Source organism: Gymnodraco acuticeps, unplaced genomic scaffold (genome assembly GCF_902827175.1).
Source record: "Gymnodraco acuticeps unplaced genomic scaffold, fGymAcu1.1, whole genome shotgun sequence".
Lineage (NCBI taxonomy): Eukaryota > Metazoa > Chordata > Actinopteri > Perciformes > Bathydraconidae > Gymnodraco > Gymnodraco acuticeps.
The window spans coordinates 506510-522142 of NW_022991443.1; the positions used below are offsets into that span (position 1 = coordinate 506510).

Below are 15633 nucleotides of genomic sequence, written 5' to 3' on the forward strand. Positions count from 1 at the left end.
CTCCACTTCGAGCGTTAGAACGATTAACGAAGCACTTTTATACCAATAAAGGACTGGATTACCTAAAGCCAGTTGAGTAGCACTTGAAATGTTTGGCTCTATGAAACCTGATATACTTATATGATTCTGTTTTCTTCAAGGTTGTGTCTTCCTGGTCGAATGTACTTATTGTAAGTCGCTTTGGACAAAAGCGTCAGCTAAATGCAATGTAATGTAATGTAATGTAATGTAATTAATCGACATCTGACCAATCACGGCTTTGATACGGCCACAAGTGCAGGTGAAGAGATGTCGGTGAAAAGACAGTTTCAGTCCGGAGCAAGCAAGAGGGGAAAAAAACAAAACATGAAGAAACTAGAGCATCACTCGAAGGTGGGTTATTGTATGAGTCAAATGTACAACTTGCGAATGTTGTATAAGTCAAATTGCCAATTGCCATATTAAAACATCAGCTGCAATTCACGACATGAAGAAGGCAGTCTCTGCATAGCATATAGGCTAATGGAGATGCAGTTATTTCCAGCATTCTTTATTTAACATTAATTCAAGTATGTTATGCCTTTTATCTGCTAATGTGCAGGAGGAAGAGTGATACACTGTCTGTCTAGTTGGCTTACATAACAGTTAAAGTTTACAGCCTAAAAAACATGGAGCATTTGTTCCCCTTTTATTCATTTTTATGTCAATTTGCACATTTCATGGTGATGCTCAGCCTCTCCCCTTAACTCCTAACAGTCATCATCATGTCAACCACAACACAGAGAAATACTGATAGAAATGTGTGTGTAGTTGTTGATACATTGCTGACAGAGGGAACTACGTTTGAATACAGATTTAAGAAATATCAGTTTTTGAGCATGTCATAAGCATGTTTTGTCTTGACTATATTACAACTATATTATAATAAAACAATGTAGTATTTGTATTATTGAATTGATTATGATTACCATTATTAGTAGAAGTAGTTTATTTGCATTAATTATATTTTAATCTTTTTGAGGCTAGTATTTGGCAGGAAATGCAGACGTATCACCTGTAAACGCATACTGAACGACATACCATACCATTTACCATTTACCTCACTGTATACAAAAGTAACTGTTGATAATAATAATAAACAGGAATTATATTTGCAAAGTAGCCTACTTTGTTTTTCACTCCTGTCGGTTGGGGGGGGGGGGGGGGGGGCTCATCTCACAATGTCGCTTGGGGCCCCAAGTTGGCCAGGGGCGGCCCTGGTTACACCAGTCTGTCAGATGTTTCACCTCCTCCCTGTAGGCCTGTTTGTTGTTGTCCCTGATGAGTCCCACCACTGTTGTGTCGTCCGCGTACTTTATGATGTGGTTGGTACTGAACCTGGAGCATAAGCATAAGCGCTATCGATAAAAGTAGTAGTACCTTTAAAGCCTTAACGATACCCATCCCTATGTGGATGTCAGTTTTACACACATTCTGAGGCCGCCGAGCCTATGTTTTTTGTTTTCACTGCTAATTTAATGTTCTATTAGCGCATTAAAAAATCATTAAAATCATTAATGAAGTTTCAGCTCAGACCCCACGCTTAATATGTCTCACCCTGGCCCACCTACAGTTCTCCAGGCCCACCCACACAATAATTCCTGGCTACGCCACTGCTATGATCAACACCTATGATCAACACCTATGGAACAGAATGACTTGTAGGGCTTTAGTTCTAAGATACAATGAATGTGCAATGCAATTGTTACAATTGTAATTGCACGTTCAGAACTACTTTTTGTTAACATTGTTGCACTCAAATGGATACAATCAGAAAAGCAATAGTTAAGCAATTCCACTAAAACGTAATTATTAAAAAATATAGCACTTATATAATCGTTATTATACTTTTTGTGAGGAAACTGCAAACAGATCCGAAAGATAACAACTTCATAAAAGTCGGATCTTGGTTGACGTCATGACGTATTCGTACGTATTCCTGCTCCGAACATTTACGCAGTACGTGGTTGCAGCGGTTCAAAGAGGAAGGAAGATGGCGGATAACAAAGGCGAGGATGATATGGAATCGTCTGCAAACTCGGACGCCGTGCCTTCAGCGCAAGATAACGAGCAGCCAGAAACGAAAGAGGAAAGTGCAGTAATAGTCCCAGAAGCGAACACAAAAGTCGGCGAAGAAACAGAGTCCCAGGATACCGTGAACGAGGCACCGACACCCACAAGCGACGGCGGGGACGTAAGCAACGGCGGGGCTGCTGTAGAGGGAGGGGAAGCGAATGGTAGCACTAGTAACAGCCCGGCGGAGACCAGCACCACCAATGCGGAGCCGACGGCAGCTGAAACCCTGCCCGCCGTGGATGCTCCTGTTGGCGGACCCAGCACTGAAATGTCGCCCCCTGCTACTGCTCCAGCGGGCACGCCGGTATCGACCCTGTTTAATTTTTTGGATACGTGCGCAGTGTGTAAACAAAGTCTTCAGAGCCGAAACTGTGATCCAAAACTTTTGCCTTGTCTGCATTCCTTTTGCCTGAAATGCATTCCGCAACCAGACAGACAGATAAGCATGCAGGTGCCTGGACCACACGGGCAGACGGATACACATATAGGTGAGTTTTTCACCATTAACGCTAAGAACCACGAACGTATACCTGTACACAGCTCTCAAACCAATGGCTGCCTGTCAGAAGTTTGTTTTAGCTTAAAGTTGGAAGGGAATCGTATATGTGAATTTATTTCCGGATGCAATAGATAGGAGATAACTGACACCTATTGGTGATCTGAGACTGTACACCTAGTGTGGAATTCACAGATGCTTACCGGCAGACGGCAATTGTGATGCAGGTAGAAATGTCACCCGACACTGGGTAAAACTCGGTGTCAGAGCCTCATACTATTGTTTTAAAAAAAAAAATATATATATAATGCAATAACTTTCCTTAATAACACATTAATGCCGTTTTATGGCATTCTATTCTGTGCCTTTTTCAACAAAAAAAAAATGATATAATGCATTTGTATGACATTTATACACTGCATTTCTTCAATTACATATATGTCATGTCTTTTTTATGACGACATATACTTTGACTTTTGTATTTCATTTTATGGCATATTATATGTGACTTTTTATAGCCCTTTTTTGCCATACTATGATCTTTTTTAATTGTGTATTTTGCCATGACATTTGTATGGTATATTAAACCATGACTTTTTTATGGCATTTCTTATGACATACCATCACCTTTTTATGATGTATCCTAATTACACTTTCAGGATAAATAGTTGAATGTCAAAAAATTGCATTGGCAGGCCTGTCTTAGGTAAGATACACAACTTTGTTGATGTTCTATTATAATGGCCTTGGTTAGTAAGGCACTATTTCAATTTGACACATTTCCAATGGCTTCTGCAATGCCAATAAATCCCAAGGTTGAGCGATATATTCCCCACACCTGTCCAGGAATATTGTAATTATAATTCTTTTTTTTTTTTTTAAGAAATAGGTTTGCGCAGTTAAGAGGCAAAATATGTTTAAATATTTTTCCATATTAGGGATTGTGGTGCTACATGCATGTCCCAGCCCACAATCTGTATTCTTCTTCAGACCTAATAAAATGTATTTTTTAGGTACAGATGATCAAATGAAATACATTTTTCAATTATAATCACAATAGTAAAGCAAAAAGTATCTATCCTTTCAGTGTCGTGAGCCATATTGTCAAAAATAATCACAATTAGTGATTTATTTTCCAGAAATTGTGCAGCCACACTTGTCATAGGATTAAGAAACATAATCATGAACTTAAGTGGATCCTATAATCAAAACCTGCGGACTACTAATCAATATTAACAACCAATATCTATGGTGGCCCTGAAGTGCAAGTCAAAACAACATTTCACAAAACACCACAGCATTTCACAAAACACCACAGCATTTCACAAAACACAACAGCATTTTAGAAAACACTACAGCATTTCAAAAATTACGGAAAGGGTATTCATTTAGGGAGAACACTTCTTGTTTGTGATTGGATAGAGCCAGCCGGAGAAGCACTGCTGTGATTGGTTGTTTTGCTGCCAAGTCAAGAAATTACGCTTTTTGATTGGTCAGTTAGTGTTTTGTGAAATGCTGTAGTGTTTTGTGAAATGCTGTGGTGTTTTCTGAAATGATGTAGTGTTTTGTTGTTTTGACTTGCACTTCAGGGCCACCGTACCATACAGTGGAAATGTGGCATAATGTAGACCTGGGAATATCTTTTTTATATGAACTAAAAATATCCTTCATATCAAAATATGTGTCGTATTCCAATTAATCAAATTGTCATACAGCAGGGGCCTCCAACCTTTCTTCATCTGAGAGCTACTAACTTTGAAAAAATGAAAGTGGCCAAGAGCTACTTGCATCACATCAATTAAGCTATACTTTTGTACACGTGTGAAATTGCAATACCTAAAGCTTATCAAAAATCTTAACTTCACATCAAGGTCCAAGAAAACGAAAATGTCTCACATATTATTATGGCCCACATAGTAAGTACATCACTGAAAATTCACATAAATGTCCTTAATCACCACCTAACAAGCATTCACTCTTTTTCACAGTTAGTGAGATGATTGGCACTGCATGGAGTCCGCCATAGAGGGTCTTGTTCTGTATTTAGATTTCATGTCAGAAAAAGCTGCTTCACAAAGTGGACCCTCCAGAAAAACGCGGGCTAAAATCCTTGATTATGCGATTAAACATGCGGGGTTTTTGTGATTTTATGTGGTGAATTTTTTTTTAAATATTGGGCTGTCTTATTTATTCTCTCTCACACAACCTGCCACTAACGTTAAACCCCTTTTACTATTCAATTAAACACATTCGAGAGAGAGAGAGACCACCTAGGGTTACGTTGGAGTACTGCAGGGGGTACGCGGACCCCTAGGGGTACGTTGGAGTACTGCAGGGGGTACGTGAGATTTATTTTTATGTTAATTGAAAAAATAAATAAATACCAATTTTAGGAAATGTAACGAAGTTTGAGCAGAGTGGGTTTTATATTAACAGAGTTACACATATTTCAAAACGCGAAGTGTAATAACTGCAGTGGCCTTCCTGTCACTGAGAATAACAAAGATCCTCAGTGAAGCACAAGCCCATGTTTCTCACTAAATTGTAAGTACAACTTATTAAAAAGATCAGTTCAATGCAACTAATGTCGTCTTAGTGTTATTGCATGATGTTAAAATTGGTTTGCCATGAATTTAGTGATGGATTGTAAACATTTGAAATGTAGCATTTAAGTGTTTCTCAGTTACAAGGTTGTTGTTTTAATAAATCAGACACCGATGGTGCAGCACTGTACCTCTTTATATAGGCATTTCTTCCCTAACAAATTGTTTTTGCGCTGATCAGGGGGTACATGGCTGAATTTACTTTCAAAGGGGGTACATTATTGAAAAAAGTTTGAGAATCACTGCCCTGAGCAACCAGGTTGTAAAGATCTATTCTAGTTGATTTTATCCAATTAAACCTCAGCGATTCAGTATTTCGTATAACAACTGATCCTTTAATAGAAGGTGTTTGTTTATGCAAATCTTTTACAAGAAGAAATTATTCCACTGACAAATTTACTACATCAAGTAAAACAATGTGCCATATTTTTTTACGGTGACAGGCAGCTCATACTATTCTCAACTATTCAGCTCTGTGAAGAAGGTTTTACCTCAACACAGTACCTAGCCATAACTGTATTAGCTGTATTAGTTTGACATGGTCTGAATTATAAGTAGAGAACTGCCTTGCTTCTGAGTTCAAACTGGGTTTGCCATTAGCCTTTATTGGATCATTGGGTAATATGACAAAAAACATTGTAATTGTATTGGTAGCACTGATTAACCTGGATTCATAGCAAGGATCACACACCATCTTGCCCCAGTCACAACGCTTAGTCAGGGTACTGATTAATAGTATTACACCCCTTGTTTAAACTAAACTGGGATAATGATTTAGAATATTTTACATCATAACCATTTCAAGTTATTATTTATTTCTGGGGTTGTGTACATGACATGAGGAAATGGAAATCCCAGGTGAGAACATTGGGTTCAGAAACGGCTTAAATGTTTCTTACTTGGACCAAACTTTTTATTTACTAATCCATTGTAATTCACATCTCCTAATGTCTGCTATATATAGGTGATAGCAGCATGTAATATAGCATGATGCTATGGTACTTTTTAATGTAGGTGGTGGAATATCAGGAAGTTCCTGTCAGTTGTGTTTTAAAGGTCCCATGTCATGGCCATTTCTACTGATCATAATTCCATTGTTGAGTTATACTAAAATGGATGTATACTGTCCTCTTGCTATTTTCAGTTGATAAATACTTGTGTGAAGGCAGGAGGAAAGCTTCCGCGATCACCATCTCCTCTCCGTTCCTCCAAACCCCGCCCCCCCCCCTGAAAAATAATGAGTGACAGGCTCATAGTGACCCGATTGAAACTTTATTATTCACTTAATCACTGATTGAGATATGATGAAGCCAACTTAATCTCATACATTCATGGGATTTATGTAACTGTAAAACAGAGAATGTAAGTGTGCACCCACATGCACTATTTTTGTTTTTATACTGCTGTTGTAAATACTCCTGTTGCCTGTTTCCCCTTTAAACTGTGGGGGTTTTCCTTGTACGATGTGAGGGTCTAAGGACAGAGGGTGTCGTATTGTCATACTGATATTCTGTACAAACTGTGGAGTCCAGTGAGACAAATGTAACATTTGTGATATTAGGCTATATAAATCAACATTGATTGATTGATCCTGTTGTCTGCTGTGTTCAGACTCAAGTCATGTTTGTGATGCCACATTCAGGACCTTCAGTGTCCTTTTATTTTAACAGAAGACCGTACTAGAAGCTGCAGCTAGACTGCAGAAGTATTTGTTTTTTGACCTATACAATTGGTTTACTTTGGTTTATAAATTAATGTCAAGATGAAGAAAAAGATGGCTGAACTGTTCAGTGTCAATCCTGTGGAGATGGAGATGGAGGTCAGTGTTTCCCACAGATCTGAAATATACTTGGGGGGGGTGGGGGTTGAGGTGACGTGCCTTTGTGACATGCAACAACATCAACATTAACATTAACCTTTCTGTTGGTCGTTTGTTAGCAGACCCTTCATGCGATGGCAGAGCGAACAGGTACAGGCAGGGCCCGTAGTGATAGCCCTATAGTTTAAACTACCCACAAATAAACATATGGACATGGGTTACTATTTAAAAAAAAATTGTAAATGTATTTAGGAACCTGTCCATGTAATTTTAAGTAGGGGTGGACCTCAGATCCTCTAGGGGGGTACAGGGGGCATGCTCCCCCGGTACGATTGAAAAAAAAATATTGGACTTAAATACATCAATCTGGTGCATTTTGTGGGGAAAATAAAGAGACTAGATCTATGGGAACACCTATGAAACAGAACTGTATACATTTCAATCATAAAATCATGGCCATAACCAATAACATACCATTTCCAATATGAAAAAACACTTGACACCCTCAAATGGAAATATGTGTTTACATAAATGGTGACCAAACCATTTGAGACCCACTGAGAATTTAGACTAAGTTAACTATCTAAACACTCAGAGTCCTCTACCTCACCTGAGCTGAGGTTATCCTGAGCTTGAATGACACACAGAGACCAATCAACGGCTTTGATTTATGATCTGTATGACAGTGGCCATGTCGGCAGGCCACATCATGTAGACACAGATAGCCAGTCACCCTGAGTGAGGCAGGCCACTTAACAGGCCAGGCCATCGGAAACCCCCCGGTCCTCCCGATGGCCAGTCCGGGACTGGGTACAGGAGGCGTAGAGCGAGGGATCATTGTCCACAAGTTAATTGATCGCAGATGGCGTCATGGTCGCGGACGAATATTTTTTTTATTATATAAAAAACAAACCTAAATGGGTCGTCAATATACCTTGGCGGCCCGCCCAAGTATAGTCTGTGTGGGAAACCCTGGAGGTTATAAATCTCCAAAATCATGTTCAGCTTAAGTCTCAGCAAAACTCACAACATTTCTGGAGCCTTGTAGACCCAGAAAACTATAAGAACATCACCAAGCAGCACTGAAAATGTCTGATTTATTTGGTTCTGTTCTACAGACCTTTGTGTAGCAGCTTTTTCTGACATGAATGTCATGAAATCTAAACACAGAACAAGACTGACTGATGAACATTTAAATGACTATTAGAGTGAACCTAAGTGGGTCCAGCAGACCCCTCTATGGCGGACTCCATGCAGTGCCAATCATCTCACTAACTGTGAAAAAGAGTGAATGCTTGTTAGGTGGTGATTAAGGACATTTATGTGAATTTTCAGTGATGTACTTACTATGTGGGCCATAATAATATGTGAGACATTTTCGTGTTCTTGGACCTTGATGTGAAGTTAAGATTTTTGATAAGCTATAGGTATTGCAATTTCACACGTGTACAAAAGTATAGCTTAATAATTGATGAGGGCTATGTGAATAAATGTAAGCGATGTGATGCAAGTAGCTCTTGGCCACTTTCATTTTTTCAAAGTAGCTCTCAGATGAAGAAAGGTTGGAGACTCCTGCTTTATCTGATGCTCCCATCCCCTCATTGCATTATTCATAATGTGAATTTAATATTATAATCAAATTTTAAATTGGACCGCATTCTTCAAAACCAAATCTCCTAATCTATTTTGTGGCTTCCATTTTGTTGTGGTTAAGTTAAAGTGCACACTCGACACCAAGTAATGTTTAAATGTGATGCCATCTGTCACTTCTACAAGATAAGTGATGTCCCCACAGATGTTTTACCCTCCCTGGCTTTCAGGGAGATTTTTATGTTATCTTGATTCCAGTGTGAGCTTTGGGGGCAGCTCATGTACTGAAGTATCCAGCACTTGCACAATATTTAGGTAATTTGGTCAAATCAACATGTTATTAGGGTTAAATATGTTGCTGTAGTCTTGCTCTTATCCTGTTTGAAAAGAAGGTTTTAATTATTTGTGTTAATTAGGGGATACAGAGGTGGAGCTGGGCGGCTCCATTTCATTTTGACAGCTGTGTGTTAAATATTTTAGCCAATTATGGATTTGAAAAATGTGAAACTGCCAATTCCTATTATCGCCGATTGTACTGCAATGGAAAATTGAAATCTTATCGCATATCCCTAATAATAAATAATTGAGTATGAAATACTATACATTTTCTCTAAAACTGGACCAAGTTACCAGACTTTCTTTCACTCTCACTCAAACCAATCTCAAAATGAAAAGGTTTCCAGACAAATGAAATACAACTGAAAAAGATTTGCAGTATATCCCACTTTTAAATAACGTGGTTAACTTCCCCAAAAGAAAACCGGGGAATAATGTCTGATGATAACACATAATAAAACTCTTCTTGGTATTACCGGTGCCGCAAAGTCACAACAATGCTAACCCTTCAAAATATCACTGATCAGCGGACAACTGTCCAGTTTTTAACGGTTTTCGATAATCTATAGAATCAATCCAACAAACTGTTGTGTGGCCATAAAGCCTTAGTTTTTGAAATATCAGAGCCACACATTCAGATGCATCACTAAAAAATTACAACTTGAAAATAGCTTGTAAAACACAAAACAACTTCAACACCAATGTTGTATCTTAGGTATAAATAATCAACCTTTTTTTTGTTAGATTTTTTTTTTAAATAATCCAGGCAATGGTTTTCAATGTAAAAGTGTTGTGTGTGTGTGTGTGTGTGTGTGTGTGTGTGTGTGTGTGTGTGTGTGTGTGTGGTGTGTGTGTGTGTGTGTGTGTGTGTGTGTGTGTGTGTGTGTGTGTGATGTGTGTGTGTGGTGTGTGTGTGTGTGTGTGTGTGTGTGTGTGGGTGTGTGTGTGTGTGTGTGTGTGTGTGGTGTGTGTAGTGTGTGTGTGTGTGTGTGTGTGTGTGTGTGTGTGTGTTGTGTGTGTGTGTGTGTGTGTGTGTGTGTGTGTGTGTGTGTGTGTGTGTGTGTGTGGTGTGTGTGTGTGTGTGTGTGTGTGTGTGTGTGTGTGTGTGTGTGTGGGTGTGTGTGTGTGTGTGTGTGTGTGTGTGTGTGTGTGTGTGTGTGTGTGTGTGTGTGTGTGTGTGTGTGTGTGTGTGTGTGTGTGTGTGTGTGTGTGTGTGTGTGTGTGTGTGTGTGTGTGTGTGTGTGTGTGTGTGTGTGTGTGTGTGTGTGTGTGTGTGGTGTGAGCTAGAGCTTGCACAAACCAGCCATGTGCTGCTCAATCCGGTCTAGACCGCCCTCAACCGGTTTTCACCTCAGCTAGCACGTGAGGGGGGAATTTATGGTTTTATGAGGCAGGGGAGGGGTGACATATATTATGCTGACTCAATTTATAACATTTAAGGTAAAAATTATGCACATTTTTAGACCTCAGGAAATAAGTGGAAAAGTTAATGACCCAAACTAATTATTTGTTGGTGTGCTTTATTGTAGTAGTAATTCAACTAAATCCATTAACGAAGTCAACTAAAGTGATTAAGTGATACAGTCTTCCTCGTTAGACCATGTGATTTAATATTCTAATAAAAATGCCAATGATGATGGGAACAAATATTCTGTAGACAAGCGCTAAATCAACTACCCCCACCCCCTGCGAATAATGAGCAATGGGTCTCCCATGGGGCCAAGTATTTTTTAACAACAGGATTTTTACCTAAAGGAAATTGTGGAAATAAGCAGAAAGTATGCTGAGAAACTTCTTTTTAATTCTGTTTGGTTTGAGGCACGACTATTCTTAGCATAAGGTTAGGGGCCCCCTTAAAAATTCAGGTAATCGTTTTCACATGGTCTTGATGTTCACAGCCTCTTTATTTTTTGTATTTTTTCAAATGTCAGTCAATGTAAAACATCACAAAGCATTGAATGTGTGCATTTAACATTTCATCCCCTTTGACTCGTGTCCCCTTTTCTGTCCTCAGTAAATGTTATGCGCTGCACAGTGTGCCAACAGGACTACAAACAGAGTGACATCATTGACAACTACTTTGTCAAAGATACCTCAGACGCCACCAGCACGTCTGATGAAAAGGCTGCACAGGTATGTCAAACATCATCAGTGTTTCAGCAATCAATGCTCTGCAATGTAGGCATTCCTCTGCTGTTGGAGGGATGTCTGCATAACTTTGAGATTCGTATATATCATATTTTAAAGGTCCCATGTCATGGCCATTTCTACTGATTATAATACCATTGTTGAGGTCTACTAGAATAGATTTATATTGTGCAATTTTCCAAACTCACATTGGTTTCTCATACAGCATCTCTGTAAAGTATGTGTATTCACTCTCTGTCCTAAACGGCTTGTTGGAGCTCGCCCCCCCCCCCTCCTTGTGAGTGCAGTGTGCTCTGATTGGTCAAGCGACGTGAGGCTGTGAGCCTCACGAGCAGTGAGGAGCTGCTGTGAGGAGCAGACAGGGCTTCCGTGTCGGCGAAACAAATACAGCGAGGTTCCACAGATTATTTAGGTATATAGTATCATCACTGAGTGATCCGAACTCGGACAGGGGAAGCAAACACAGACATCACAACACGTACCTTTACGTAGCTTCTAGGGGAGATGTATCACCGTAGCTGTGAATCTGATCAAAAGACGTGTTCAATGGCATTAAAACGAGAAAAAACGCGGCTGAATCGGTTAATCCATAGGTTTTTAACTTCTCTGTATAAAAAAATTATTTCATTTATAATCCATAATTCCATTTTTATGTAAAAATCGCAGAGCAAAAGTTAGCTGCTAATGGTAGCCACCATAGTGGCTGCTGCTTCCGGTCTTGGCAATGCGGCAGTCCAGCGCAGTCTAACACACACACATTACCAAATAAGGAGTGAGAGTGACGCGTAGCCAAAACCGGAAGCTGCATACACTCTGGTGGCTACCAATAGCAGCTAACTGTTGTGCTCCGATGTTTACATAAACATGGAATTATGGATTATAAACAATTGCTTCAAAGCCACAGATACATTATCAACCTATGGATCAACCGATTCAGCCGCGTTTTTTCTCGTTTTAATGCCATTGAACACGTTTTTTGATCAGATTCACAGCTACGGTGAGACGATCTCCCGTAAAAGCTCCGTAAAAGGTACGTGTTGTGATGTCTGTGTTTGCTTCCCCCGTTGCGAGATCGGGTCGCTTAGATACTATACTTAAATAATCTGTGGAGTCTCAGCTTTAATCGGATATATTGTATGTGCAGTTTCGATAAGTAATAAGGGTATCTTTATTTTTGAATTCTGTGCTAAAGTGCGTTAGCATTTAAAAAAAAAAAGAAGAATAAAACCGCACGTCCCTACGGTGTGAATATCGCGCATGCTCATATCGCGGTTATCGCCATGACACGGTATATCGGCTAGCCCTAGTCGTGGTAGATACCTTGTTTGTTTTAAACATCATAAATACACAAACAAAATGAATACTTACAGGTTGTGTACCCAAATCTCCCACTGGTCCAAACAAAGTAGGAACAGCATCGTCCTTCAGTGCCCTACGCTGTACATATCCGGCATGAATCGCTGAAAGGTTTGGGAAGCTTTGTTTCGTGAAATGCTGGCAGAGGGTGCGGCCATAGCTCTGGGCGTGGCTACTGGGTATCCCTACGTAGCGATACCCAGGAAGTAAATGAGAAATCTCCAACGAGGCGTTTTGGGGAGGTCTTTTCTGTGTTAGAGTTTTACTCGCTACAGGGTGTACTTTGAGGGATTTTGACTCTGCAGACCGTTTACATGCATAAAAACCTTCATAACACACAAGGGGACGGGTAATAACCGGAAAAGCATGACATGGGACCTTTAATAAAACTATGACGGAGCCAGTCTTATTCGTCCATAATTCAGGGCGGTTGTTAATAGGTGAACACCAATATAATTGAAGGGGCCCTTTTTGGGGTTTTCCATTTCCTGTAGCGTGTTATATAGGTTTTATTGCATGTAGAGTTCAAAACCAATGTAACCTACTTGGAATGACTATTTCATTTAAGGAATCATCCTCAATTTCAAATGTTTCTGTGTAATGTCAATATTGCAGTGAGATCATGTCATTGCTTTGTTTTAATATAGAGGACAGAAAATGACATAAGTATAAATAAATGTATATAGGAATAAATACACGAATATATGAACAAATACGAAATAATTTTTTTTTATGTCTGAGCCAACTACTACTGAGAGAAATGCAAAATACACCGCATGTAGTACGACACAAACCTCCGCTGTGGATTTTCAAAACAAAATACAGTAAAACTATGGTCGCATGCCCAAGTTTAACTCTCTGAGGCCTGCTGCAAAACAAAAATAAAAAAACATTTATGCAGCCCCAACAACAGCCTCTGATCATCAACAGACTTCATTCAATCGGATGCATATATTAGATAATAATCTCTATCTCACTCCTAAACCATCTAAACCTACTTCCAGCATGGATAAATGTTCATAAAATACATCTATTGTTTGTTCTATATGCTTCTTGAAATCCTAAAAAATACTGTTTTTCTAGAACGGATTACAAATCGCCTGAAAATGGTACAAACAAGTGGCAATATGTTTGACGAAGGTGTTGTGCTTGGCTATATCATGCAATCAAAAGTGAAACTTAAGCTCGCTCCATATTCCCGCGAGAGTGCGGAAAACTTAAATTAATACACTAGTACATTAACACATTAACATTTCTCGCTTCTTCTGTGACATGTTAACATGCTTTAATGGTCAAAAATGTGCTGCAGCATCTCTTTCACTCTCTCTCTGAAAGGAGAGTCCAGTCTGCTCTGATTGGTTAGCTGGCTGGCTCTGTTGTGATTGATCAACCACTTAAAGATGTCCCTCCACCTTAGCCTATAGAAGTGTGATTATTAAATAATGATTTCATTATGTTATGGGACTAACTAAAGGCGTCCAATGGAGACGTTTCAGGCAGGGAATTTATTACACATTTGTATGAACGACATCATCTAGCACTATAGTGATTCTGGAAATGGTTCTCAAATATGCTTTGTGGTGTGATCTTCTCAAGGTGTGCACAAGCTGTGAGGACAATGCAGGAACCATAGGCTTTTGCGTGGAGTGTGGGGAATGGCTGTGTAAGACCTGCGTGGAAGCTCACCAGAGGGTTAAAATTACCAAGGACCACAAAATCCACACCAAGGAGGACGCTGACGCTGCTTCCGGTAAGAAGGCCGAACCTGAAGGGGCCGATGTATGTTCGATGGAGCTTAAACTGCCAAAGTCCAAATAAGACTTTGCCTTGTAGAAACACAGTGAATATGGTGCTGCAGAAAGGCTGTTGCCATAGTAACCGTGCTGCAGACTCTGGTTGCTTAGATGGTACCTTCAGCTGGGGGGGGGGGGGAGGAGAGAGAGAGAGAGAGTCTTCTAAAGCTTTCTCTCTGCGTTTGAAAACCTAAGCTATCATTTATTTCTGTCTTTAGTTTTTTCTCTGGTTACTTTCATTAAATATCCTCTTTGTAGAGTGTTGCAGTGTTGAGATATTTTTGACTGATTTGACAAAAGGCAATTGGATTTTGGAATTTTGCAAGATAATTCAATCTTGGGCAAACAAACATTCAGGATAACAGTTGAGAAAGAAGGAACCAGAAGTGGTAATATGCTAACTCCTTTACAGGTTTTTAGCACTCATTCCGGTCTCTGTAAGTTAGCATCAATGGTGTCTTCTGTGTCTCTATAGAGTCTGTTGGTGCTGGGCAGAGGCCTGTTTTCTGTCCCATCCACAAGCAGGAGCCCCTGAAGCTTTTCTGTGAGACCTGTGACACGTTGACTTGTCGGGACTGCCAGCTGCTGGAGCACAAAGAGCACAGGTAACCTAATATCTTATTCATCCAAACAATGTGCTGCTGAGTGACTGCCACTCTGCTTTGGTATGATATGGTATTTTTGGACTAATAGAGTGGTGCAGGGATGACGTATTTACCCGGAAGTAAGCTGTGCATGGGTTCCTTCGACGAAAAAGCAATGGGATTTCTCCATAGGATTTTGGAAAATAGCTCGAAATAAGGTCTGTGGAAAACGAACCTGTTTGATAAATGCACGTTTTGTTCAGCTGGATAATATCAACATGTCTACCCTACTTTTATAATTTTCGAATCATAAATCTAATCGCCAGAAGCCAAATGCTAACGTTATGCTATAAACTAACTATAGCCTAGTACAGCAGGGACAACAACGTCAGCAACAACTTCAACGTCACGCCAACACGGCGATATTCAAAAATACATATTCCAAATTGTACAAGTTGAAGCGTTTGTTTTAACAGTTTGCAAGCAGAACAGGGGCAAACAAACTTAGCCTGAGTGTTTACGTGTTCGGCGTAATGACGTACAACGGCCTCGACAATTTCTGAAGTCCTATTCAGCCACATGTTAACAACCATCGTTTTTCAGACACGTAAACTCTTCAAAAATCACCAGCGGGGTCACTGCTGATGTGTTTAATGTCGTAGAACAAAACGTGATCCGTCTCTTAAATTTGTGTCAACCACAGACCTTATTTCCAGCTATTTTCCAAAATCCTATGGAGAAATCCCATTGACTGAGGAACCCGTACTGGTAAAATGCTAACTCACTTCTGGGTTTTAGGACTCGTCACTGCACC

At 39.8% G+C, this 15633-nt stretch overlaps 1 protein-coding gene across 4 annotated transcripts in view; it reads left to right on the forward strand.

Moving 5' to 3' along the window:
* Positions 1-1973: 1973 nt before the first annotated feature.
* The window catches only part of trim33 (tripartite motif containing 33), a 45556-nt gene continuing 31896 nt past the window's right edge, over positions 1974-15633 (forward strand). For all 4 annotated transcript variants that reach the window (XM_034196339.1, XM_034196340.1, XM_034196341.1 and 1 more), the window contains exons 1-4: positions 1974-2582; positions 10953-11071; positions 14039-14192; positions 14711-14840. In XM_034196339.1, coding sequence (XP_034052230.1) covers positions 2012-2582; positions 10953-11071; positions 14039-14192; positions 14711-14840 — 974 coding nt within the window. In that variant the 5' untranslated portion in view covers positions 1974-2011. The remainder of the gene's footprint in view (positions 2583-10952; positions 11072-14038; positions 14193-14710; positions 14841-15633) is intronic.